This window comes from Thunnus albacares, chromosome 21, assembly GCF_914725855.1.
Source record: "Thunnus albacares chromosome 21, fThuAlb1.1, whole genome shotgun sequence".
Classification (NCBI taxonomy): Eukaryota; Metazoa; Chordata; class Actinopteri; order Scombriformes; family Scombridae; genus Thunnus; species Thunnus albacares.
In genome coordinates, this window is record NC_058126.1 from 25,206,761 (window position 1) to 25,233,950 (window position 27,190).

The 27,190-nt window shown below is 40.6% G+C and overlaps 1 protein-coding gene and 1 long non-coding RNA gene across 3 annotated transcripts in view; one reads left to right on the forward strand and one right to left on the reverse strand.

Annotated features, from left to right (window-relative positions):
- tgfbr1b (transforming growth factor, beta receptor 1 b) overlaps positions 1–9,351 on the reverse strand; it is a 77,823-nt gene extending 68,472 nt beyond the window's left edge. For both annotated transcript variants that reach the window (XM_044340054.1, XM_044340053.1), the window contains exon 1: positions 9,123–9,351. In XM_044340054.1, coding sequence (XP_044195989.1) covers positions 9,123–9,186 — 64 coding nt within the window. In that variant the 5' untranslated portion in view covers positions 9,187–9,351. The remainder of the gene's footprint in view (positions 1–9,122) is intronic.
- Positions 8,309–20,175, forward strand: LOC122972742. Its single transcript, XR_006399837.1, has 3 exons — positions 8,309–8,321; positions 9,891–9,896; positions 20,066–20,175. It is a non-coding gene; the product is annotated as an uncharacterized LOC122972742 (long non-coding RNA).
- Positions 20,176–27,190: the final 7,015 nt, after the last annotated feature.

Below are 27,190 nucleotides of genomic sequence, written 5' to 3' on the forward strand. Positions count from 1 at the left end.
AGAATCCCAGGATGTCTGATCGTAAAACCTTCTAAATCTGGTCCGTTAACATCAGAGCAATGTTCACAGACACAAATGAGCATTTCCACAGCAACGACACACTGGCATATCCCACTACTTCTGTGTTTATACGCTGTATTAAGTAGGGCTGTGTGATATGACGATATATGTCATGTGACCATAGAAAAATGTCCGTTGTTTAATATTATGGTCTATTGATTATTTCGTTGTGTCGCAAATCACGTCAAATCACATTTCGTCATTTGTCCGTCTTTTGTGCAGGTTACATTAATCAATGACTCTTTTGGCTTTTTACTCGCGAAGCTTTCATTGCACTTACAGTAACGTAAGGAATCTAACTGTTGTCAACGTTCCAACTCTCCACCGCTGTCTGTCTCTAATCTGCTGCACTGCACGCACGCACACACACACACACACACACACACACACACACACACACACACACAGAGGGCTCAGCCCCACCTGCGCTGAGAGAGAGAGCAGAGAAGAGGAGAAAAGCAGCGAGACAGCGACCATAAATGACAGAAAAACGCAATAGAGACTATGTTTATTTATGTTATGAATTTACAGAAAATGTGTTATATTGGGATATGTAGTTATCAGGATAGGAGATTTTGGTCATATCACACAGCCCTAGAATTAAGCGGATTAGCTGGATTTCTGTTTGTCTTTGATAGCCTACAAGCTATGTTACTATCTACGAACAGATGAAACGTTACCATGTTGGCTGGCCTAACTCACAACATTAGCTTAACGTGAATGAAAAACAACAAAATGTAACCAACCAGACTCATAGAACTCTATTGTGATATTGAGTTCTTGCCGGGTTTTTTTTTTTTTTTTATTCTGCCACAGCTCTAATTGCCATGAACTGGAATGAGATAAAACCATGAAACTCGGCCCAATAACTGGAAATGATAAGCAAATGCTTCCCAAGAAATATGAGTTGGCGCTGTAACTAAGGCTGAAAAATGCAATTTTGGAAAGACCACGCCCCTCACACTGTGAGTCAGACTGACTTGAAATTTCACACACAAGTCTACCTCAGTGTGTTCTACAAAACAGCCAACTACACCAGAAAAGTCTGCCATGATGGATTTTTTGCTAATTTGCATAAACTGAAAAACAGTAATGTTAGATATACTTTTTGAATTTTGGTTTTATCAAAACCAAATTTGGGGTAGAGCCTTGGGGGACTGAGATACACAATTCTACTATCAATGAGCAAGATCGGCCAAAAAATATGGCCACCATCAACCAAAATATCTTCACAAAGGGTGGGCCTTAGCAGGAAATGAACCATAACTCATTAACCATTTGTCCAGTCATCATAGATGTTGGTACATAACTTCAGTCTGTGATTGGGAATAGGTTTACCAAAACATTTTGAGTCTGACCCACAGGGGGCACCACAAATGCCACAAACGTGTATCTGACAACCTGGTGGACAGAATTTCACCAAAATTGGTGTGCATGCTCTGGGGGCAAGTATTAACCAAAATCTGAAGTGTCATACCGATTGGTGGGCGTGGCCTAACACATATTTGCTCATAACTCAAGATGCCTTTGCGACCCTGATTAAACTCACTAGAGACATCCTGCCTTATCTCCTGATCATACACACCGAGTTTCATTCACATCCGATGAGGGGGGGGACAAATGACAGAACTTCGAGGGCACGATTATTGAAAGGCTGCATGCACTGTAATGATGAAACAAGTATGTGCTTGGTCTCATCCCTTCCAACAGAATGAAACTAGCTGAAGTGCTCTGCTTTGTCGAACCTGAAACCTGCTCGTTGCTGCTTTAATTTTGGCTGATGGAGCTGCTTCCTTCTGTTCCTTGAAAAAAGGTTTGAACCTGCAAATTGCTGAATTTTGAATCATAACTGCTTAATGGTAATATAGTGTAATATAGTGTGGTCCGGCTTGGTGGAGGATGTTTGGCTGGGGGTCCTCGTGTTTCAGATGCAGGCTCTGTTCTGTGATGCAAAGCCAAATAGAGAAGAAACACTCCAAAAGACATTTCTTGCTGCTGCCTCATCTCTGTGTTTCATTCAAAACACCTCATTCTGACACAAATAAAACAATACATCACCTCACTGAGGAGGAGAAAGGGGAGGGGAGGGGGGGGCGCTCTTTTACTTTGGGGTAATGGAGCATTTAATACACACAGCAAAGATGGTATATACTAGTTTCTTTGTGGAAAGAAATACAGCTCATCTCTGCTTTTAAAATAGCCAGGACTTCTGAAAACTACTGAAAGTAAGTGTAGACATTTGTAAGTGAAGTAAAAAGAACAACCAATCTACAGAGATTAACTACTAATACTTGGATCTGCAAGTCATTCTGATTCCTACATGAACGAGCATAACTCTCGCCTCTCACAAACATACAATCAGCAGTAGAGCTTGTGATCCCCCGGCCTCCCCATGAAGGAGAGCAGGGTGGGGGGCCATTCATTAACGCATTGGTGCCTTTGAATCAGATGGCCGCTGGCACCGCTACAACCTCTCAAATTAGTTGTGGTTCCTTGGGCCGGGACAACGGGCGTCCAGGGTCACCCGCATGCCTGGCATTCCTCCACTTGCTAGTACTGACAGCGGCAGCACACAGCACCCAGAAAAACAATGCTACACAAGCATTTCATAGAAACACACAACAGACACAAAAAAACGGCCCCCAGCAGCTGGGGAGGGAGGGAGGGAGGGGGGGAAAGAACATGGTAGAGATGAAAGTATGCACTAAACTCTCTGCATTCTCAGTGGAATTTTTACAGTATCAGTATCAAGATAAAAACACCATAATGGATCTATTGAACCCTACAAAAAAGGGAAGCAGAGCTGCTGTTGTGGTTATGATGAAAAATCTTATGAATTCTGCCTTAATGAAAAATACTTCCTGGTTTGTTGCAGATTTTCTTAAGGGGTGAACACTCAACTACACTTTGCTACAGACCACTTTTATTACAGAATATGCAACAATTTATTGCAATCTCAGTGTTCAGTAATATCCCTGGAGCATTCAATTTTCAATTCAATTCCACTGCATTCATTCCAGTTTCCAAGCCGTGACCCCGGCTGCTATGAAATAATATATCATTCGAAAAGGTGTACTTGAAAACAGGGCTTTGTGTCTGTAACCTTAGTTTTGTAAACTTGGAACATTTATGTTTGAAAGTTTAAAGTCTGTGATGCAAGCTTGCATATACGTACTTGCAGGCTGAACATTTGGGTGTCTGCAGCCTGCAAACTTCAGTGCGAGCTTGTGCGTTTGGTTGCAGGCCTGCAAGCCTGCAGTCATGACCTGTGAGAAAACCAAAAACACTCAGCTGGGATTGTGTGGGCACTACGTTTCACTGTAAATGCTCTTTTATTTCTGTAATGAGTGATCTTTAATGGGTTTGTTGCTGCACTCTCAGGTAGTAAGCAAATGCTAACACCATGCTAACATTACATTGCCAATATAATCTTTATTCATGGATGTCATTTGTTCTGGGGTTTATCTGAATACCATTAGGCTAATACAGTAGATTTTGAATAGGTCGTTTTACCTGTTGCGTGTGGCCCAGTGGGATCTTCTAGCTAGCAGCTGGATAACTGTTGACTGTCTTATGATCAGTAGGTGATTTGAGGAAGGATGCTATCCCCCTTGTTAGCAAAATGACCAAAATGCATCCCCCTCGTTAACCTGCCCACCCTCTCTCCAGATAACTGGATAAAATGGAATTGTAGAATTAGAAATGTCATAATTATAGTTAAAGCATACTGCAACAATATCCTCTGGGAGGTGTACAATGGGTGTGTATGTTGGTTGGTCGTGTGGGAGCAGTGGGGGGTGCTCCCATTGGGCCATTCCCCCGGTTGAAAATGAACAAATCACCAACTGCCTGAACAGCCTGACCAATTGGATTCTGCTCGGCTCCAACAAAGCTGACTGGTCAAAAGTTGAAGGTCCCGTCCCCTCCTTCATACAAAGTTCAATGTACAGAACTGCAACACATGAAACATGCAGTAAACATGTCAAATGTCTTTGTGTATGCGAACACACTCCCGCGTCAGTGTTTTTGTCTCACAGGTCATGAATACAGGCTTGCAGGCCTGTAACTGAATGCACAGAATTGCAAAACAGAGTGGCTGCAGTACAGGCTGCAGACACTGAAATGTTCAGCCTTGAAGTATGTATGTGCAAGCTTGCATCACAGTTACAAACAGAAATGTAAAAGTTTACAAAACTAAGGTTACAGATACTAAACCCTGTTTTCAAGTAAACCTTTTTGAATGAAATAATATTCCATAAGTTGCTTACTTCAGACTAATTCTAACCCTGTTTGGAGTAGGTTCTATTAGATCCTGCAGAATATCCTCTATACAAGATTGTACCATACCATCTCATCACACTGCATTTCTCTGTGAAAGCCACAACTCAGTGGAAAGCCCTACCTGATGATATGAAGAACTGTAGTTTCATCAATACATTCAAGACCAGACTGAAACATGTACTAAAGACCACTGAGTCACACAGCTGAGTTTCGTTTACATCATTTCTAATTGACATTGTGGGTGTATGTGCTGTGCTGTGTGTAGCTTTGTATTTTGTATGGTGTGTTTTTTTTGGGTTTTTTTCTTTGGTTTTTACTGTTTGTTATTGTGCTGTTGTGTGTTTTTTTTCGGGGACTACAGATGCAAATTAGCTTTGAGCTAACTCTGGTGCAGTGCATCTTTAATGTTTCAAACTGCACACTGTCCCAGTCAATAAATAAATAAATAAATAAATAAATAAACAAATCAGTACAGGGCTCCAGACTGTGACCGAAATGGTCACATGTGTGATCATTTTGTGAGCGAGTGTGTCAGTTAAAATTTCAGGCGGTCACATTTGTGCATGATGATCATTAGGCTGTTTTGCAAATATCAAGTCTTAAATCGCTGTCAATCTTCAGGGTTTTTTCCCTGCCTATCTAACTCAAAGACAAGCTGCCTTTGTATTACTGGCTATAGCCTTTGTTGAAAATTCCTGCATGTGATGTTGACAGAACCAAAAAGGCAGAAGTCAACTGTGAGGGCAGTGCAACACCCGGACAGTTTACAGCATCCACACGCTACAGTTACCTTGTAATTCATCTTCAAATTATTAATTTAATGACCAAATAATTACCATGAAGTATATTGTGAATACTTTCTATATCGTCACTAAGACACTAACGTTAGCGGAGCAGAGCAGCAATCAGTAGTAACAAAATAGACCAGCTGACCAACACACACTGCAGCATTAAACAACCTAAACCAACTCTGACGTAAAGAAAATAACTCGGTGCTCAGTCTGTTTCACTTCAACAACCCAGAGCCCGCTCAGCATCTTAAACAGTGATGTCTTTCCCCTGAACTAACAGAGCAGCAGAGAGGCTGCTCTCCACTGCTGGAGACATGACGTTAATAACACAGCGGAGCACTCCACCTCCCCCTCACTTTGTTATTCTCATACAGCCAGTAGACTGTAAGGTGGGAAAAGGCTGGTGTGTGGTTCCACACACACACACACACACACACAACACACAATGAGTACATTTACCTGCACAGTAGTATCCCAGTTTGATGTATAATGTTTACAGGGAACATGAGACAGCTGGTTTTTCATTATCTGATCATAACAGTATCTTTAATTCCTGAACATTTCTGTACCGACTGAATTACCTCAACAGTTGAGGATGAACGCAGTTTAGACTCTGGCTGTCTGACCGGCTGCTATTAGAAAACAAAAGTGAGAACACAGTTTATGGTCCACATCCCCAAATTTTTACTGGGCCTTTATTTCAGCGTGTTAATCATCATTGCAGAATTTACCAGTATATTTTTGGTTTTACTGATTAACTAACTGGAGTTGACAACACACCTCAACACACAGAAAAGACAGCTCAGAAATTTGGATGACGTGTTTTACATGCCACAGTATCCTGGATTCTGTGGGAGCATCCTTGCTAGCATGTCCAGGTTTTTGAAACCAGGATATGGTATTTACACCAAACCCACATAACAGAGATACTCCAAAAACAAGCAGTCACTGGAACACTAGTGAACATGTGAACACACTCGGTGAATAAAAAGAAGCTGCCCACAGCTGAAACATAGTGAAAACAGGTAAGACAGCCACAGTGATATTGCTCAAATCAAGCAAATAAAACTGTACTACGTGTGACTAAAATCCTTGAATAAATATTGTATTTGATTTTAGTGAAGCAATCACATTCGAAAATGAGAAAAAGTATTGTGATGACGCAGTTTGCCTAATGTCTGTCAGCACACACCTTGTGTCATTTCCTGTTCATTTCTTGCATTCAAACTGCCAAAACATCGTAACATCCTCCTTAGTACATAGAGTATTCTTTGCATTATTAGTACATTGTATGAAAGTGGGACACACTGTGGTATAAATCCCAAGATATTTCAGGAATTTCATGACCAGTAGCAACCATGGAGCAAGAAGAGCTGAGATAACATCCAAAGCTGATCTGCTACATCCTCAGATGTCAGAGACAGACAGGATTGATTTGGAATCTCCCTTGACAGTGCCTTGCATTTGACTCAGAGTGCTGACACAACACTCTATACCAACCTCTCCAGCTAAACGCAGCCCATTTACTTACTATGCCTAAAAGGGGGCTGGGGGGGGGAGAAGCACAAGGCTTGGAGCAGACAAATGAAACTGAAGGGCGGGAGTGCTGAGGGAGGGAGAGGGAGAAGCGAGTGACAGAGCACGAGGACAGAGCCTATTAGGCGGGAGGATGACTGAGGCTGGTAGAATGAGGAGAGCGATAGTGACACCACCTAATTTAGCCCGCTGCCAGCGTTCAGATGTGTGTGGATGTTTTTTGTGTGCGAGTGAGTGCAATCCTGTATGCTTCTGTGAACCGCAGGGGTGTGGTGCTGGACGCTAAACAGCAACGTGCCACATGAAGGTGTCTGTAAAGGTGCTCTATTATTACATTCGCATCTGTACTTTTGTGGATGTATATCAAATGTAATAAAACAACCTGGAAATTCATGTCACTCGCACTGAAATGTGCATTGGAGGACTAATCTTTTTTTTTTTTTTTTTTTTTGCCCTAATCTGCTCATCAGATTATCTGCATCAAAAATATTCGATTCTTTTCTGATGTAAATGATGCAGCTTCTCCGGCCGTGGACCCACGCCATGACAATCCTATTGCCGGACAAAGAAAGTGGAATTCCCTTCCCTCCTGTGTGTCCGTGAGCCAACATATCAATTTAATAAGCAGCCTGCATCTGAGGCAGCAATGGGGTATATGAGGACATGACCGTGCTTTTGGCATTGGGAGGTTCTGATGAGATCTTTATGTATGCTATTTGAAAAGCATGCTCCTCCACTCATGATGAGGCTCTCTCTCTCTCTCTCTCTCTCTCTCTCTCACTCTCCACACAAAGGAATGTCACACAAAGGAAACGCGTGAGTGTGCCACTCAATAGGAAACAACACACTATCTGCTGTGTGTTCCTATTAGAAAGGCCTTCTCCTTTTGCTATCACATGCTGGCTACCGAAACAAAGAAAAAAAAAGGACCACACTTCCGTTGCAAAATTGAAATAGAAATCACAGCATAATGAGAGGCAGTGTGTAACACACGGTAACAGCAGCGGTGGCTGTGTATCAGTGTCATTCTCTAATGAGGGGCTGTAAATGCCGAATCCAATTCACAAATCTGGCAGGTTAATTCGATAGTGCTTATCGGGAACCATAAACAGCCCATTACACACCATTTGAGGACACGTCTTTGTGAGACTCCAGTCCATTCGGCATGAATGAAAGACTGCAAGTCGGTCTTCCTTCAACATTTCAACCGCAGCCTTCATCCGCTGAAATTATACCAGCAAAATTCAAACATCGAGTGTATTTATGAAATAACGTGCTGCTGAGGAATTTGTACGCCGAGCTCAACGAATCGTTAAAGCCTTCAACAGTGCAAAACATCATTAAATTGGTACATTTTTGAACGGAGTTTGGCGTCCCCGGATACGCTGTATACTGTTAAACTGGAAGGATGAACTGAAGTAGCCTACTGAAGAGATTGTTTCTCATCATTTGACAGCAAGCTGTTAAACCGTGGTGTCTGCGGGGCAAAAATCCATCTGTGCTGCTTATCTAAACTAGTAAGACCAATGTCACCACCTACCACAAGAAACACTGTCATTTCTCAAACCGTTACTTAAGTACAGCTAGACAGGAAAACGAAAAAATGTCGAAACTGTTGTGGTTTAACACCAGCAGCTAACGTGAGTATGCAAAGTAGATATGTCACGTTAACGTTATCTGTCAGACAATAGCAAGTTAAACTTCAAGGCAACACTTAAAACAGTTTATTACCCAATTAGACAAGAAGGCAGAGAGGACAGAAACTAAATGTTGCTACCAGGAGGGACAAAAAAGCTCGATAAGAAGTCAGGAATTTATGTTCAAACATCTACCAAAAACACTAAGCAAGAACGAGACTGTCATATCACCTGGAATTAGAGAATAGTTACCAAGTTAAAAACACAGGCTAAGGCGAGACAATGTTGCACCGAGAGATAACTGAAAACTGGAAGAAGACACTCAGCCCTGAGGCAACATAAAGTTCAACTATGTGCTCCAAAAAAAACCTGCGAGGGGACATGCTCCAACCACAGAGTCAATGAACAACCAGGGCTTGACAAAAAGCAAACATCCACTCACAGTGATGCTGCCAACTTTGTATTTGCGAAAAACTGAGGACTGATCCTCCGGACGGACTCTTTGTGCTCTTTGTTGGCGAAGCAGAAATCCAAAAACTGTTGCCAAAACCTGGCCGAGGAGAGGCCAGCTTTGATCCTAATGTGACTTTTACCTCCCTGCTTCTTTTTTCCTCTCAGACAATAAACATTCCTCAGACAGGCAACAGCAGGCTGGCCGCCGACCCTGCGCCATCTTAGTTACACACACTCTGCTTCTTCGGGCTTCTTGAACAAAGAGCTTTTCTAGCGGAACCAGCCGGACCCATAAGTGTAACTTTCGAGAAACACGCAAGAAACACAAACCACAACTCCACGTTGCCTATTAAAGGGAACTTACCGGTGTTTTCTTGTATCCTTGTCCCGAACAGGAGGACGAGCAGAAAGCATGGTATTGCATCCATCGTGGCTACGGACCAGACTGGCAGCCGACTGCTAACTTCTCCCTGCGCTGAGGAAGGTAGGCGCTGATTGGCTGACAGAGCTGCAAGTCCCGCCTAGCCAGTGCGAGTTCGGAGGAAGAGCGAAGCTGATTGGCGGAGATACCTGCCACACCCCGCCCCACTGGAGCCACTCTACCACTGCTGTAAACAAACACTGTTGCTATTCACTATAATGACAAAGTATTAATTTATCTTACTTTCCCAATTTCCATAATCAGTTTTTTTTATGAATAACACGTTCTAGAATGACCTTTTAATAACCACCTTTATACCAAAACTAATAATAAAAAACAACCTTTACATAAAATTTTCATATTTTTTGCTATTTGTCTGCTATAAATTTACATCATAGAGATTTACTGCATTTCACCCTTAATGTAGGAAAACTTCAGCATAGCCAAAGGCTAAATGCACTTGGTATGATTTCCTCAAACAGCTCTTATACAGACTAACTTTAAATAGAATTTCTCCACAGAAAAGTACATCTTTGAGGAAAAATTAGCTCAGACAGAGAGGAAGGTGACACTCGTGATTTTGTCAAAGAGAAAGAATATGTCACAGTGGCTCTGACAGAGGCAACATATCATAATAATAACATCAGCAAATAGAGATGACATTTTTCCTACTCCCGAGATAAGATATCCTCAATGACATGCTGTGGCTAGAACTGTGTGCATCGCCCATATGTTAGTCTTTCACACACAAACACACACACACACACACACACACACACACACACACACACACACATACACACAAAAAGACAGATGCCCTACACAATCACAGCAACTTACACACACACACACACACACACACAAACACGCCCCTCTTACATTGTTCTAAAGCCTATAACCCTTTGTCTCATTCACAATTACTCCATCTCTTGAGAGGACTCACACACACACACACACACACACACACACACTCACACACACACACACACACACACACATACTTGACCTGGCCTCTGCCCCCCCTCCACCACCAATCCCATCGCACACACTCACTCACACACACCCTCCCTAGTCCCTGGAGAGTGTGACAGAGATTGATGATGGCCTATTATTTGATGTCCAACTGAGCCCTGCACAGCCTCACACGCACACGCACACACGCACACACACACACACACACACACACATACTCACACACACACACACACACACACACAGGCTGGTACACTCTCATGCATATTTATTGTAGTTGTCCCTAAAAGATGGAGAACAAAAATTATACGAAACTAATCAAATGAATGGAACAACGTCAACTGTAGATAGATGGATCATGTGATGTATATTGTCCAAATATGTAGGATCCTATTTAAAATCCCAAATATTATATTCACGTGAACAGATGTTATTAAATGGAGAAGGACCTCTGACACCCCATCCTCCTGACGTGCACTCTCACACACACACATACACACACACACACACAAAGACACCGCCTGCTCTTAGCAGTAATCAAATGCTGTTCATATTTCTGTGCTTGTACCTGTGTCATTTGCATTTACAATTTTGGCATTTAGCAGACGCATTCATCCAGAATGACTTGCACTGTGTGGGGCAGTATAAAAAAGATTTTTAATCACAAAATTACAAGCAACCAATAGTAAGCGGTGCAAAGGTCAGTGAGGATGTTCCTTTGAGTGCAGAATGATGTTGCAAAAATATAGGCACAAGCAAAGAAGAAAAGGGTAGTTGTTTTTTTTTTTTTCAGAACAAAATCAATATTTGGGGATTCAGTGGGGGAGGTAAATACGCCCTAAGTAAATAAATCTTCACCCACTCCTTGGTTCTGTCTGGAGTGGGAAGGTCAAAGGTCTCTTCATCATTGAGGAGGACAGGAGAGAGCACAGATGACTAAAGCTCTGTAGAGTTTCCATTTCAAATGTAATCCTGCTCCCTGCTCTGCAAGTGTTCTCTTCTGTGACATATGGAGCTGGTGTGTCACAGAGGATGAAGACTAGTTAAAGGAGTAATGATACAGGGCTTAAGGAGAACAGGGAGGACATGCAGAGAGGAGGCAAGCAGCAACCACCAAAGCTGAATGCTGAAGTGAATGTTGGTGCCTTCAGCTGCAGTTTCTCTATAGGCCACTGGTTGCTGGCTACAAGAAAAGCTCCATTCATCCGTCTGTCCAATACTTTGATTCACTATAAGATAAATGTCTTTGCTGTAAATCCTGCACTGATTGCCATGAAATGTCCTGTGGATATTCCCCAGAAGCTGATCCCCAGAGGATTCCAATATTTTTGTAAAATAATGTACACAAGAGATGAACACAAACCATTGTTCTATTCCTCACAGAGGATGAACCCTTTTCATTTTGGATTTTAATGTCACCCAGAGGGCAAAATGTCCTGCACACAATATGCCTTATAATATAATAGGTCCACCATGACCTTTGCTGAGCTCATTCATGCTTCTCAGAGGATAACCCTGATTTTAATGACGTCATGGCCTTCACTCAGGGACATGTTAGATTTTTAGCCCCAGCATTGGTAACACTATAAAGTATGGAGGCTCTATGGGGAAGCAAAAAATATTTTACAATAAGGTTCAGGAGCGATAGTCCGCTGTGTGCACCATTATACTATGTAATAGTCTCACATCTGGTATGAATTCATGCAGTAGTATGGCTTTAGTGATGGTAATGTCGGTCACTTGGGTTGTCCACCACTTTGGTACATGCTGAAATATCTCAACAACTATTGGATTTCCATGAAATTTGGTAAAGACATCCATGGTTTCCAGAGACACACAACTTCCCCTCCCATGCCATCAGCAAGTAAAAGTTTGCGCTTACTCAGTGATATCTAAACATCTACTGAATGGATTGGTGCAAAATTTGGTCCAGACATTCAGAGTCACCAAAGGATGAATCTTAATTACTTTGTTGATCTCGCGACATAATTATGACGTTGAAATTTGTGGTTTTGAGTGAAATATCTCAACAACTATCGGACGGATTTCTATGAAATTTGGTACAGACATTCATATTTCTCTCAGGATGAATTGTAATAACTTTGATGATCCTCTGACTTTCCTCAAGCACCATCATCAGGTCAACATTTTCACTTGTCCAATACTTTGGCTTATAACCAAATACCCATAACGACTGACATTCCCATCAGCCCCAGCTGTGCATTGTGTTCAGTGCTAAATAGAAACATTTAGCTTGGCATGCCCCAGTAGCCTGTGGTTCGATTCTGGCAGCTGACCTTTGTCACATCTTGCATGTCATTCCCCATCTCTCTCTCCCCTTGTTTCCTTTCATCTCTCAACGGTTGCTGACCAATAATGGTGAAAATTGTCCCAAAAATATATTAAAAGAAATATTTTGCATGCTAATACCCTAAAATAAGATGGTGGCCTACATTTTTTATGCTAGCTCCTTACTTAGATTGTCACTCTCTATATATATCATATACAGCTGACTGAGACAACTGACTCCTCAACAGATCTACTTTCATGAGATGTCACTACACATTTAATCAAGTGCCTTGCCTTTTCCATGTGTATTTAAGGTCCTTAGATCAGTTCCTGTACAGGACCAAGCCTGGAGCTGCCTTTCTTGTGCTACCATCAGTCTTCAACATGACATCATGTATGATTCACTACGTTCTCAGGCTGGAAACATAGGCATGTCCAATGAAATAATAATACATACACTGAAATGATGGAGAGATGATAAAAGCTGAAGAAGTTCAAAATCAAAGGCAAGGGATTTGATGTTGATTCATGAATGCATCTACAAGCAATTAAATGTTTGTCCTATATATATATATATATATATATATATTGATGGGTGATAAATTAAAGGAAAAACTGGTACAGGTCTGAATGCTTGACCCCTACAGTGAGGGGATCTGGTGGCTCTGTTATGCTGTGGGGGGCATTTTGCTGGCATGGTTGTCGCCTTAGAGGGAAGAGTCACTGCAAATCAATACAAAGTTGTTCTGAGTCAACCCCAGATGAAGAGGTGGTGAAGAGCGCTGTCTAACACGTCAGTCCAAAATCTCCCATAGGTGATCAATTGGGTTGAGATCTGGTGACTGTGAAGGCCATAACATATGATTCACATCATTTTCATACTCATCAAACCATTCAGTTACCAGATTGGATTCTCCTGGGCAGGGATGATACCAGTCTAGAACAAATCTGTGGAGAGATGTTCTGTCATTCTTCATAGATTATTCCTTTCAGCTGCTCTTTGTTGGAGGGGTCGTGTTGCTCTATCTTCTTCTGTGAAATACTCCAAAGGTGTTCTGTTGGATTCAGGTCTAGGGACATACTAGGTCATAGTTTTCACTTTTTTTCTTCACTGAAAATTCGTGTGATTTTTGCAGCGTGTTTGGGATCACTGTCATGTTGGAAAATTCCTCTCCTGCCAACCTTCTTGAGACTGGGAGTCATCTTTTCATTCAGTATTTGGGTATATAAACTTGCATTCATAGTGCCATCTATAAATGTCATCTCCCCTACACCTTTTGCACTCATGCAGCCCTGTATCAGCACACTTCCACCTCCATGTTTCACAGTCAGCACTATGCAGTCACTGTGGTAGTTCTGGCCAGGTCCATGCCAAAACATGCTAGACCCCATCTGACCCATACTAATTTATTCTGGTTTCATCTGAACAAAGAATGTGCCATCAGTATTCATCAGGCTAGTTTTCATGTCCTTTGGCAAAGTTTCATGGAATGCCCTTCGCACTGTCTGAGCCGAGTCAATAGTGAATTGTGTGCGCTGTCATTTTCGAGGACAGCCACTGCACCTTCAGTTATTGGTAGTACGGGTCATCCTCTACCTCCTAACCACTGCTACAACTGTGTTTTGTCTTCTGTTCAATAGCCTACTGATGATCTTCTATCTTCTCCCATCTTTATGAAATCTGGTTTCTTACTTGTTCAGACAATTCCTAACCATATGGAGCCATGTTGCATGAGACACAACCCAGGCCAAAATTGAGAAAGTTGTGATCAAAGGTTCTTTTATAAGTTGTTCAGGCAATTAGTCTTAATTGGAAGTCATTGATGTAATCTCTTTTGTTGAATTGAGGTTGCACATTGAGGCCCGTATTGTCAATTTAGTCTATCTAACCTGTTTTTAATTACAAATAAGATCAAATACCCTACACTACAACCTAAAAATACTACAATTATAGTAAGATGATACAATGTTGAATCATTTAACATTTTAGTGATATTGCACAGGGGTGTACTCAGTTTTGTTATATACTGTATGAATATGCAAATATATTTCTTTTCAGAAATGTAACTACTGGACACAAGATGTCTCCTCCTTCACTGTGAAGTCCATTCTCAGTGTTTGTGCACTGGAGGCTTCACGTCTCCACATCACACTTGTTAAAGTTGAATATTGGACCAGGACTGACTTCCAAACTACTTGTGATGTCACAAATCACTCTCATAGGCCCACCCCTAAAAATCAGATTTTCAATGAGCACAGAGAAACTTTCCACTTTCAGCAGATGAATATAAAAACAAACTCTGCACATACATCATTCTGCACGGTGAAGATCAAACATCCAACTGTAGGAACAAGAAGAAAAACATATTTTTGAGTGGAGGGAGACATTAAGAAATTTTCATTTAAAAACAGACAAATAACTGAGATTGTGTTGAATAATTGAAATATTGAACTAAAAGTAAACTCTTTGTGTTACATATTGCTGGGATAAATAGAATTTTGTTTGATTTTTGATTAAGATTTTGATTCAGTTGGATTGTATTCTGTTGATGGAGCAAACTTCCACTTGGAATAATCAAATCCAGAAAAAGCCACTTTATCTTAAAATAAAGGAATGTTTCAACAGAAAAAATAGATGCAACTTTTGTGGAATACAGATCTTGGTCTCAATGGGTCATATTATCAGTGCCTCCAGGCTGTTCAATCCATGTGATTAAAAGTAGTGAAAATGCATTATGGGAATAAATTATAAAATTGTTTTACAGTCAGATGAATAGATCATTCTGACCTTATAAATAGTTTGTCCCCTCTGTCCTTTCAGACACTGCCTTCCCTTTACTGCAGTCTGTATTATAAAGGCATGAGTTGGTATCTCACAACATCATGTCATATGTATTTATGTGTGTTTATGGTTAGATAAGCGTTACTTATTACATTAACCCTTTCATGCATGAATTATGATAACCTCAGTCAGGATTTTTTCCCAAGTGTTTTTATTCCCCTTTAGGCATGAAAAAACACTAGAGTCCACTGTGGTGGCTGATGTGCAACTATACCATCAGAACCCATGCATATCTAAGAAAACGGCTTTTGAATAGCTGTCCACTGTAGTGACCACTATGCATTAAAGGCTTAAAATATCAAGTGCAATTTGATGTTTTTGTCCTAAGATGAAACCTTAAATACAGCCAATATTAGATCCCAGTGACACACACACACACACACACACACACACACACACACACACACACACACACACACACACACACACACACACACACACACACACACACAGCGTGGCTGTCATGCAGCGTTTAACTAAAGGGAACGGACTGTGCTCTGTCCAGGGATCCTTCTCAGACTCCACCCTGATATCTGGTGGTGTGGATGGAGCTGTGCCAGTAATACCACTCCTCTGCTTTTATTTTAGACTCAGACCTGACCCTACAAAAGCCTCTGACGCCGTCTCGACTCCACCGCTGCGAGAAACAAATGACATATCCTCCTCATCGCTGTAACTGAGAGTATTCTTCTGCTGAGCAGGAAATCGAACAGTTGTGGGACCTTAACACTCAGGAGTGATATGAGTAATGTGACTTTATCTTGAATGCTAATATTTACTCACATCATACAGTATTATTCACATTTTTAAAATCGCAAAGGTAAAGTTAAATATATGGCCCAATTCTCATTGAAAAATTGTTCTGTTCTTTTATTATTTTTCTGTTCTCATTGTATTATACACATCACTCTGCTCAGTCCCGCACACACACACACACTCAGTCTGTGTGTGTGTGACTTACTGTAAGCTGGATTTATACTTGACAGCCCTGCTTTAGATACCTGCAGGTAGGTTTTCACTCACTGATATCACCACCACAACACTAGAAGCATGTATTGTACATGATTGGGCTATATCATGCTTTAATTATATTCATCATTAGTATACCACCTCATGTGTCTACAGCACATAATATATGATATCTAATGATACTGTATGTATGTACTGTTTGGATATGACATCTCATGTATGTCCTTCAAAAATTCATCCCCTTAGATAACATTAACTTTGTGTGGTAATGTTCTGACTTGTATGTTAATTTAATTAATGCCTTCCTTAAGTTGTTGTTTTCAGTCATAGCTGCGTACATGTGTGTGTGTAAATATACAGTATGCTAACTGGTCTGTGTGCTGTGGGGAACCTCTGTGATTGTGGTCACATTCTTACTTCCACAAAGGAATGAATGAATGATTGTCAGTGTGAAATGGAAGCTCTGAAAAAAATTGACCTGTCAATTCTGCAGCACTGACACCAAAATGGGACTGATTTACCAGTGATGTTTTGGATACCTGACATATTATGGCATTAAACGTCATTCCAGTGGCTGGAATAAAAATTTGTTTTGTCATAAATCTGCTTTTGGACATTTTTCTGTCAGAATGAGAAAATTGCACAACTACATCAGCTACACCAACAACTAAATGACCCTAGAGATGCAGGCTGCACCACAGAGAGCTGTTAAAATGTGCGCGAGAGTGGATTTATGTGTCAGTTTATTGGGGAGAATAGAGGGAACGCAAGGACCTGCCTGCTGAGGTTCACGTGACAGCCGAAGTCATCAGTATCACTTTTCAGCTTGCCTCTCGCCTTTCTTGAAAAATCTGTAAAACACTTCTTAATCCACCTGCCGTATTTGTTCACTCTTTCACCTCCATTACCTTATCACTGTGATTTAAATCAATGCAAGCATTTTCAAATCTAAAAACAATGATTATAAAGAGTATAGGGGCCCTCCTCCTATCAATATATGACATTATACCCTTCCTGAATATTGATGCAAACTTCTAGCCAATCAGATTTTCAATCAGAGTTTGAAAAGCAGATTTAAAGATTCCTTATGTAAGCTACATGCCAGACAGTCTGTATTAAAGTTCTTTGCTACAGTTATATTCTTTGTATTCCAATTCTATTCACATTTACATCATATCACTGAATTTTTCACAAGACCCTTTAATGTGTGCATCTCTTATCCGAGATTTGATATTTGATATCTAGAGCCAGAGCACAGCTTGTGTAGTAAAAAGACAATCAACGTAACTTTTGACATTAATTCTTATCAAAAGATTAACACAGCTACACCCATCAGTCACGTGACCCTGGCCTTCAGGTCATAGTCTCAGGAGTCAGTCAGTCCAGAGGATTGGTTCTCTACACCTACAGCCAGATTGCCTTTAGACATGTGAGCCTGCTGTTGTAGAGTCCACTGCTGCAGGGAGAAGTCAAAGAGAGCGTGACTTGTCTGTAATGTTGCTCTTGCATATTTTTACATGGCAATTCATTATTAAAAATGGACAATAGAAATGGAAATAAAAGACTGGCAGCACTCTTGGGCTGTCCTGCAGCACCCACTTTGGAAATCAGTGATTTGGAAAACTAATGTTTGAATTTCCACAAAATTTGCAGATTCATGGTCTCCAGAGGATGAATTGTTGACCTTTTCTTTAGCGCTGTCGTGACGTCTGTGTTCCCACCAGTGCACAAGAAATATCAGAATCTAAGATTGCCATGAAATTAGCTGCGAGCCCCACAGCTTTTGCCCTATCGCTGCCCTTTATTGCTTTATAGCTGTTTACAGGTCTTGTTTCTTTAACCACAGATCTAATCATATGCATTAGTCCCTGCAGTGTTTAATACAAACTAATACTGTTGTGTAACATTCTACCAAGCAGCAAGGGGTCCTGTACCAAAGTAGCCCTCAGGCCGAGCGTTTAACACCTTTTTATGGCACAGCATTAATTTCCTGGCAAGGCCCTTGCCTATCAGATCATGTTCATTGTATGCTGGCTCTGCAGTTACTTGCTTTGAAGAGCAACTGATATATGGAATCATCTTCCATACTTCTCCTCATGACTAATAACCTCGCTGGAAGGTGGGAGCTTTAAAAACCTTTGAAGCCCCGTGGGCTGTGAAAAAAAAAATGCGTAAAACGACACACTGAGGAGTCTGTGCGCTGATTTTAAAGATGAATATTAAGAGTCTGTGGATGGAGGGCAGAGGGGACAGAGGAAGGATATTATCCAGATGTCATTTTCCTCTAAAGCTAAAAGTGGCATATTATGCCTGACACCTCTTCTAGCAGATGAGACTGCAGTGGGGGTAATCTGTCTGCCTACAGTGGAAGATATATCCATTTACATTATGCATGGTTTCAAATGAGAGGCCATCGCTGTAATGTAAAAGGTATTTGACAGTGAGAAGGGAAGGGGGAAATATGCAAACTAAAGAGAGCTGCTGTGATTCCAACATGCAGCTCTTCAGTGAATGACATAGCAGGGCATGAATATTCATATATATTCACATGTGGCTTTATGTCTTATGAATGCTTAAGTGAGTTTGACATGTGTAGGTTAATTAGTATTCTGACACTTGGTTAAATGAAGCCACAGATCACACTGCACTGAACACCTGATGCTGATGCTTGCTGTCATATCATTAACTGAAATTGTTGGCTGCTGCTTATTTTGTGACTCACTCACACGGTTGTATGAATAACTGGGTTACTTATGTTCCATGCGAACATCATAACCTGAATATGATCAGTCTTTTGGGCAGTGTTGGCCCAAAGGTTAGAGAAGCAAGCTTGTGATCGTAGGGTTGCCAGCTCAATCCTCTGGACCGGCAGGATAAATCTGAGTGGGGAAAGTGAGGAAGTAGCGCTTGCCCCTCCCTCATTACCACCACTGAGGTGCCCTTGAGCAAGTGCTCCCCAACTGCTCCAGTGGAGCTGCTCAGTGGCAGCAGATCAGACTGTGATTGTACTGGGCAGCTTCAAGGTGTGAATGTGTAACAGTGTGAATGTGATCATGTGATTGCTCTCAGTGAAATTCCCCTGAATAAATGAAGGTTAAAAAACAAAAAAACAGGATAAGACTCATTACTAGAATACCACTGTGTATGTATGTGCACAGGTGTGTCTCAAGTCACGATAATATAAAACGATACACTGTATAAATGCTAATTTATATTCTTCGACATAAATTAGGATTTCAAATTGTTCAGACGTAGAAATACAAATGATCAGCATTTAATGTAACAAATGCTGAAAACTTACAATCTTTAGCTGTGATTTATTACAAGGAGAGAAAGTTCTGTTAACTTGTGTTCTTTAACTAATTTCTGAGGTTTAAACTTTCAGAGTGAACAAAAATATACCAGCTGACAGGACTTGTCATTTTAAGTTTGATAAACCTAACATAGAAGTTTGATTAAAGGCCCCATGACATGAAAAATACATTTTCCCAGTTTTAATCCTGTGTCCCTGTATTAATTGGTCATGTATCTCTTGTTATATGCCAAATATATGTCAAATATTCTGTATCAGAGTATTTTACATCAGAATCCCTGTCTCTTCTCTTCCTGTAAATTGATTTCAGATGTTGGACGACTCATCCTGCACTCAGGGGCGTTTACAAAAGTTCATCCAAACAAATGTGACTTTGGGTGAGTAGCTATCCACGTTGGTCATACAAAACCACACTTCACCATTTGTGGGTTGTAGTAGCTAACAGAGCAATATGGAGAGAGATAGGAGGAGATGTGTGTTTGGATATCAGTTGGCAAAAAGGTTTTCATTTCTAAACAGTGTGGCTGCTGAGGTCTAGTTCATTCATCTCTCCCTCATCCTCCTCCTGAACTAACAACGGGTGAGGGAGGTGTGTGTGGAGCCAACAGTCCTCTGTAGCTCTGTTTCTCTCTGCAGCTCCATATCACGCTAAACTCTAAGCCTTGCCCACTTTTTAAGCAGTCCAATTTTGTCAAGGAAACACATCACTTCACTTTGCAAGGTTGGATCAACCTCATCACACCACAGATGTCGCTGGTAAATGGGAATGCCACATGCACATGTTAGTGAGGAGGTAAAACAGTATGGAACATGGCTGCATCAGGTAAGTTAACCTATAGTGAAATTAATGAAGTTGGTAGGTCCAAGGATAAAGTGAATTGTTGTTGTAAGATTATAATGAAGCAGGGGGAGGCCATGTTCAACATTAGGGGAGGGGTGGGGTAGTGAAATCACTGTCCCCTTCCACCATGTAATTGCATCATTAATGTAACAGGTTTCAGCATATGCTATTAACTATCTTTTCCTCTCTGGTAGACATGGGGTGCTAAAATAATCCTTTGACTGGGATTTACTTGGGATAAAACACTTGCCCCATTACCACTTGCCACTTCTAGTCAGTCATCATGCTTTGCTAAGTAATATAGTCCATTAGTAGGCTTGCTTATAGTAATAAAGGTTAGAAATATCTTTATCAGTAACTTAATGAGACCATTAGGCCTATAGTCAACTGGTGCTTATCCAAGCTAGCTTGTCCAATTGAGACCAATTCCCCACCAGGCCAGAGGACTGAAACTGCTTTGATGAGTTTAGCCATGATTTATGGTAATAATATCCAATTTTATTTATTTCCAGCTTCTGATGTCCAATATAAATTGATTTGTTGAGTAGGCTAAACATCTTATTAGGCTTCAAAGAAGTGGGTAGGCTAATCATAGCCTTTATACCACAGCAAGCAGATTGCTCATTTTCAGCACCACCTTCACGATAGTCCACTGCACAATAATCCTTTCATTGCTAGTTTATTGCTGCTTGGTTTCTCTCTCATGTGAGCGCAATCTGATGCTGTCTGTAGTGCTGAAAATCTCTCTGTGTGTCTCTGTATGTCTCTCTCTGATCTCCCTGTCCTAAGCAGAAAAATCCAGTGTGAATGCATTGTTGATGTGATAATTTCCCATGAATTTAATTAGGTTAGGCCACAACTGAAAGTCGAAGTTGATTTCTTTAGGGCATTTGTGGCCTATGATATTTATTTGGTATGCTTATGAAATCAGAAACACTAGGCCTGTGATAGCCTGATCAATTGCCAAAAATATGAAGAAGATATTGGCATCAGTGTTTTACCAAGAACTTTCAACAAATGCACAGAAAAGTTGTATAGATGCTCAAACACTCAGGAGCAAGAATATACAGATTTGAGATTATATAATTCTGGTAAACCCTATTTCCTGTTTATCCCATTCACAAGCCATCAGAGAACTTGCCCTATTAGGCTACGTTCAACAAATATCCAAAATATTTTTTTTCCTGGCTGACGCTGGCTGGGAATTGTATGTGTGTGCATGTTTTCCTATGCTTCTTTTCCACTTCGATCATTATCATCCATTTAGGCTAAGTTGCACAATTGCAAGTCAAAGTAGCCAAAAGAAAACTGTAAAAGTCAGGGAAATAAAATGAAATCAAAGCCTGAGTATATTGTTGGTGTGATAGCTTTTATGATTTTTAGGTTACAGTTTAACTGAAAGTAAGTGAAATAGGGCTTTAGGCTATCTATTTGCTACCATACAGCAAAACATCATTTATTAGCCCAGGCTTTTATTTGCTTTGATCGTTGAACACAACTGGTCTATAGGATTTCGCTTCTAACCTACTTGGGTCAGGCCTTTTAATTCCTTTCACACAAACTTCTTGCTCAGCAAAAAAAGGTAATTAAACCAGTATGAACATTACTAGTAACCCATTAAAGCAAATTTGATGACTGACAGCTTTTGAAGTCATATTTTTTTCTCCTTGTCACCATGGCTAGCTTATCTTTGTCTAGCTTATTTATGCCACCAACCAGTAGTTATGGTAAGAAAACAGTATTAAAGTATGGGAAATATTTGGGCACTGTTGTTTGAGGTTATAATAAATACTGTACCATAAGCTAACAGTAGACCATATGTAAAGCCCTAGTATAAAGATTGTTTGTGAAATATCAGTGTTCATTTAGAGTAACAATGAAACATTAGCAGTATAGGGAAGTGTGTATCAAGAATGTACTGTGATTGTACATCCTTGATACACCCCCCCCCCCCCCTTCCACCTTTAAAGGATGACAAAAAAGGATTAAACTTGTTGCACTCATTCAACAGATTGACAAAGATGTCATCCCTCTTACGGAAGATGGGGATCGGGCCAAATACATTTCCTCATAAGGGGATCGACTGGCATTGATGAACCTCTACAAAAATCAAACACCACTTCAGAAACAAAAGATGGGCCTTTTCCTAAAGCTCCGGGCAAAGCTCCAGATGGGAAAGGAAGCTGATACTAATAAAACTAAAGATCAAGTGCCAAACAATGAATCTCCAACCCCTGCAAAGAAGAGAGGGAGAGCAAGTCATTGCAAAATTAAAATAGGGTGGTTGCACAGTGGGAATGAACAAGTAAAGCAAATGAGAGCAAAATAAAGAGGGTCACAATGACAGTAGATGTTGGAGTAGAATGCGGCATGGATACTGTCCTTGAAGAAGGAAAGAATTTCTTCCTCCCAAAAGGAATGTCAACCAAAGGCCATCTAACACACTTCCACTTCGAAGTGTGGGATTACAAACACAACCCAGTCCTTGAGGATGTAACTACTGGTTTTATCTATGACACTCCATCTCTGTATGGCCAGGTTAGGCTTCTATATTGCTACTTGCCCCAAGGAGAAGTTACAAAATGATAGTGCCACAGATGATACAGAAGCAGAAGACACTGATGATGTAGAAGAGATAAATGATGATGATGACGATCATGATCGAGATAATCCGCAGCTGGATTCTGACGATATAGTGCAAGAGAGTGAGGATGATGTTGGTTAATTTCCTGCTAGATGAAGATGACTCCTTAAACAATGGCATGGAACGTGGCTCACTGGACAACCTGTCAATCTCAGTCATTGACTCCCATGGTATCACAGGTGCTCACATCATTGATTGCTACTATACTGTAGAAGATATAATACTACACAATATTCCAAACACTGACCTTACATCTTCTGCATCTGAGTATGAAGTTAAATTTGGTCTAGGCGGCAGTGAACATGCAAGTCACGATAATGACACAGAGCCATGTGATGTTGAGGTAATGCGACAATATCTACCCGTGTGTCCAGTGATGCACACCCACAACAGCCAACCTCCATGTCACATGTGTCCAGTGAAGCACCCCTTCAATAGCCACCCACCATGTCACATGCATCCAGTGATGCACCCTCACAACAGCCACTATTCATGTCAAGACCTCCGAAGATAGAATCCATACACCATAGCAACTGCCTGAATGAAATGATCAATAGATTCTTGGATCCAGCAGTGCTGACACAGCCCTTGATTATAAAACGACTACTTCTTGATAATACAGAGGAAAATGGCACTGGCTCAGGTGTTGTGAGAGAAGTGTATAGTTCTTTCTGGCAAGAATTTTATGATCGTTGTACATTAGGAACAACAATGAAAGTCCCTTTCATCAGGCATTACTTCAGCAGTGACACTTGGAAGGCCATTGGCAGAATTCCTCTTAAAGGTTATCAAACATGTCAATACCTACCAATCAAGCTGGCTCTCCCACTTGTGGAGGAGATCTTGTGTTGAGCAGTGTGCAGTGACGTACTTTAAACCATCAAGCAGTTTGTGAATTGCCAAGATGATGTCATCCCCCAGAAGGCTCTCGATTTTTCCTCTGTTGATACTGACGAGCTACTGGAGGTCCATGGCAACTATGAATGTTGAATGAGAGTTGCAGCTGAGACACTCAGAGAGCTCCTGATGGAGATTGCACACAAACAGCTTATGCAAAGTGTATGTGGTAAATTGCTGGAGGGAGGTGATGCAGCCAAATCACCCTTAACCATGATGAGCTTGTCAAGATGTATGGCAACCTCAAACCAACACCAGGGACTCCTTCAGTTCCCTTTGATGATGATGCCAAAGCAAAGGAAGGTGGAGAACCACCTTAAAAGGTACCTCAGGGAGTTGGATGAAGAGAAACTTAGCAAGTTCCCATGGTTTACCATGTGTGCCCAATAGGCCCACTTGTGAATTTGATGTTTGAAAACAGAATCTCAGTTCTGCTGTGATCACATCACTTCCCGTGGTGGGGTTCTGGAACTAGCTGACTGCTATGAGAACTTCCCAGACTTACAGTCTGATTTCAATGCAGTGTTTGATAGCAACATCTGGATTATGGACATTGTGTAGCTCGTGCTCAACAGTGTTTTGGACATACATTTGACTTTGCCCGGAGGTCGGCTACTAGTTTAACACTATGGAAGATATTTTTGTTCAGAATTAAAATTAAAAGTCCAAATAGAAAATTAAAAGACAGAAAATTAAAAAGATTATTATTTTACTACACTTCTAGGAATAATCAGGCCATAATCAAACTTAAAAAGAAAAAGGAAATTGAAAAAGCAAATTTAAAATGTAAAATGATAATTAAATGAGGAGAGAGGAGGGCAGAGATAATTATGCAAAGATAATTCTATTTATTTACATTTAATTTGATTTTTTAAATTTATTTTATCTTTTGTTGTACAAAACACATAACATACATTTTTCTTTTAGACAAACCAAATGATAACCTTGACACTCAAAAAAAGTTGTTTTTACTGAAAATAATTGACAGAGCTGTTATCTCTAAGGACGTACCATTTGAAACATTTAGGGTCCCTATGTACTTTGAAGCAATTAAAAGTTTTTCTCTTCCTAAAACAGTCTTTTATTTAATTTATTTTTAAATATACTTTTATATATCAATCTTAATGGTTTTATGCATTGTTTAAAGGAGCAGTTCACCCCCTCCAAACCATATTTTCCTCTTACCTGGAGTGCTATCTATCCATCCAGATAGTTTTGTTTGTGATTTGCCAGTTTGTTGCATTATTTTCTACTGAAGTACACCCACCATAATAGTTCTTAATGAAACTGTTCACAACAAGGTCTGTGGATTATCTTGAGTAACTGTGTCATGATTTCTGGAAAGAGACATTGCTGTTGAGTTTTCCAAATGTAATTTTTTGGTGCTTTGAGCATCACAAAAGAAGGCCAATTGAGCTCCATTGTAGTGGGCTGATGGCAGACATCTTTATGGCCAATATGTCTAAACCTTGGCAAATCACACTAAAACTACCTAGCATTGCATTGTACTACCTTCAAAAAAATATTTTGTCAAACTAAAACTACTTTGAATAAGCAGTTCAACTACATCTAACCTACATTATGGACAATTATCACAATCTGAGTCTGGAATCTCATAGTTACATGGAGCAACAACTGAACTGACACTGAGTGAAGTGTGGGTGTGTTTGATTTAGTGACTAGGGTAGGCAAAACCTCACTCAAGCATGGGTGTCTTTTAAAGAGGGGATGCACTTGTTGACTACTGAAAAAGCTACTGCAAAATGTAGTTAAACTAATAGAACTACACATAGTTAACTACTCCCCAACACTGACTATTATATCCACGATTTGCTTTCACATCTCTTATAGCATCTCTAATATACATTCAGAACATTCCAATGATTTCATAACCATTGTTACTTTGTCTCAGTGAATATATCAGGATTCAGCACAGTTCAGTGAAAAGGAACTGTTGAATAGGCTTTAACTGCACTGATATGCCTGTATACATTATTATACATTAAGCCACCAGTAATACTATGTAATAATAGGAACGCAACAGAGTAGCTGATAAATGGGGATGACTAAAGCCTGTCTTTAGATATTTTAAATCACTGTTCTAAGTGAGGTGTATAGTTCTGCAGCATCAAATGCATCTGTAGGAATATCCCATCCATTCTCCTGCATTAGTAGTACACAGAGTTCAAAAACAGTCTCATCACAAAGGAGCTGACTTGGGTGTGCACTCGTCCTTGCACACAGCCAATTGTGTACATGAGGACTGGACAACCTCCATACACATCTTGGCCTGGCCTGGGTCTGATCTTCTTTCTGCAAGAATATACATTACAGGACAACCACTATTACTCTTGAGGGGGTGTATAGCCTATATTGGGTATTGCATTATCTCCACTCACTTATAGATCAGACCATAGGGTACTTAAACATTGCGCTTGACTTTGCCCGTAGGCTTGGGCTGGTCAGACTAATATTTGGTGTGGACCTATCCGGGATTAAGGTACTGTAAGCAAAGAAGGTACCATATATGAAACTGTGGTTTAGGGGTTGTGTGTATGTGTGTGTGTGTGTGTGTGTGTGTGAGTGTGTATTATGTGTTAACTGAACAAGGTTGAGGAAGCAGAACTGGATTAGGCTTTTATCCAAAAAGTTTCCAGAGAAATGACCATTCTCTTAGAGGGCTTTGAACATGTTCATCCATTACTGAATGCTTTGTATTCCCAACTAGGATTCAATGCGTTGATTGCCTGCACTGCATCCATGAATAAAACTGTTGTCTTTGGCGAAAGTGTTGGTGTGGTTTCTCCTCAGAAACACTTGCATGTTGGTGACATGTCTGTTTTCAGTGCCAATGTCTGCACAAATCCTCTCTGGACACCCACCCAAGCACCTGATGCATTGAATATAATAGTCAGCTACAACCTCAGGGTCGTTTTTTGTTGTGTAAGCTTCCATCCATACAAAAAAACAACTGAAACCATTGATGCATCCATTAATCCCTATACCATATGGCCTCAGTTTATCATAGGAGTCCATGTCCCAAAGAGCAGTAGGCCCTATAGTGTTGTGCTGCCTAAGATGCTGCATTCTTCAAAACTCCACAACTTGATTAATTTGATGATCTGTCGTATTGTGTCCTGCTGTACCACAAGTCCCATTTGAATTGCCTCTAGATGTAACCAGCAATATTCTTGCATCTGTCCATTGCATTGTAGTTCCTGATGAGCAAAAGCTATCACCTCAT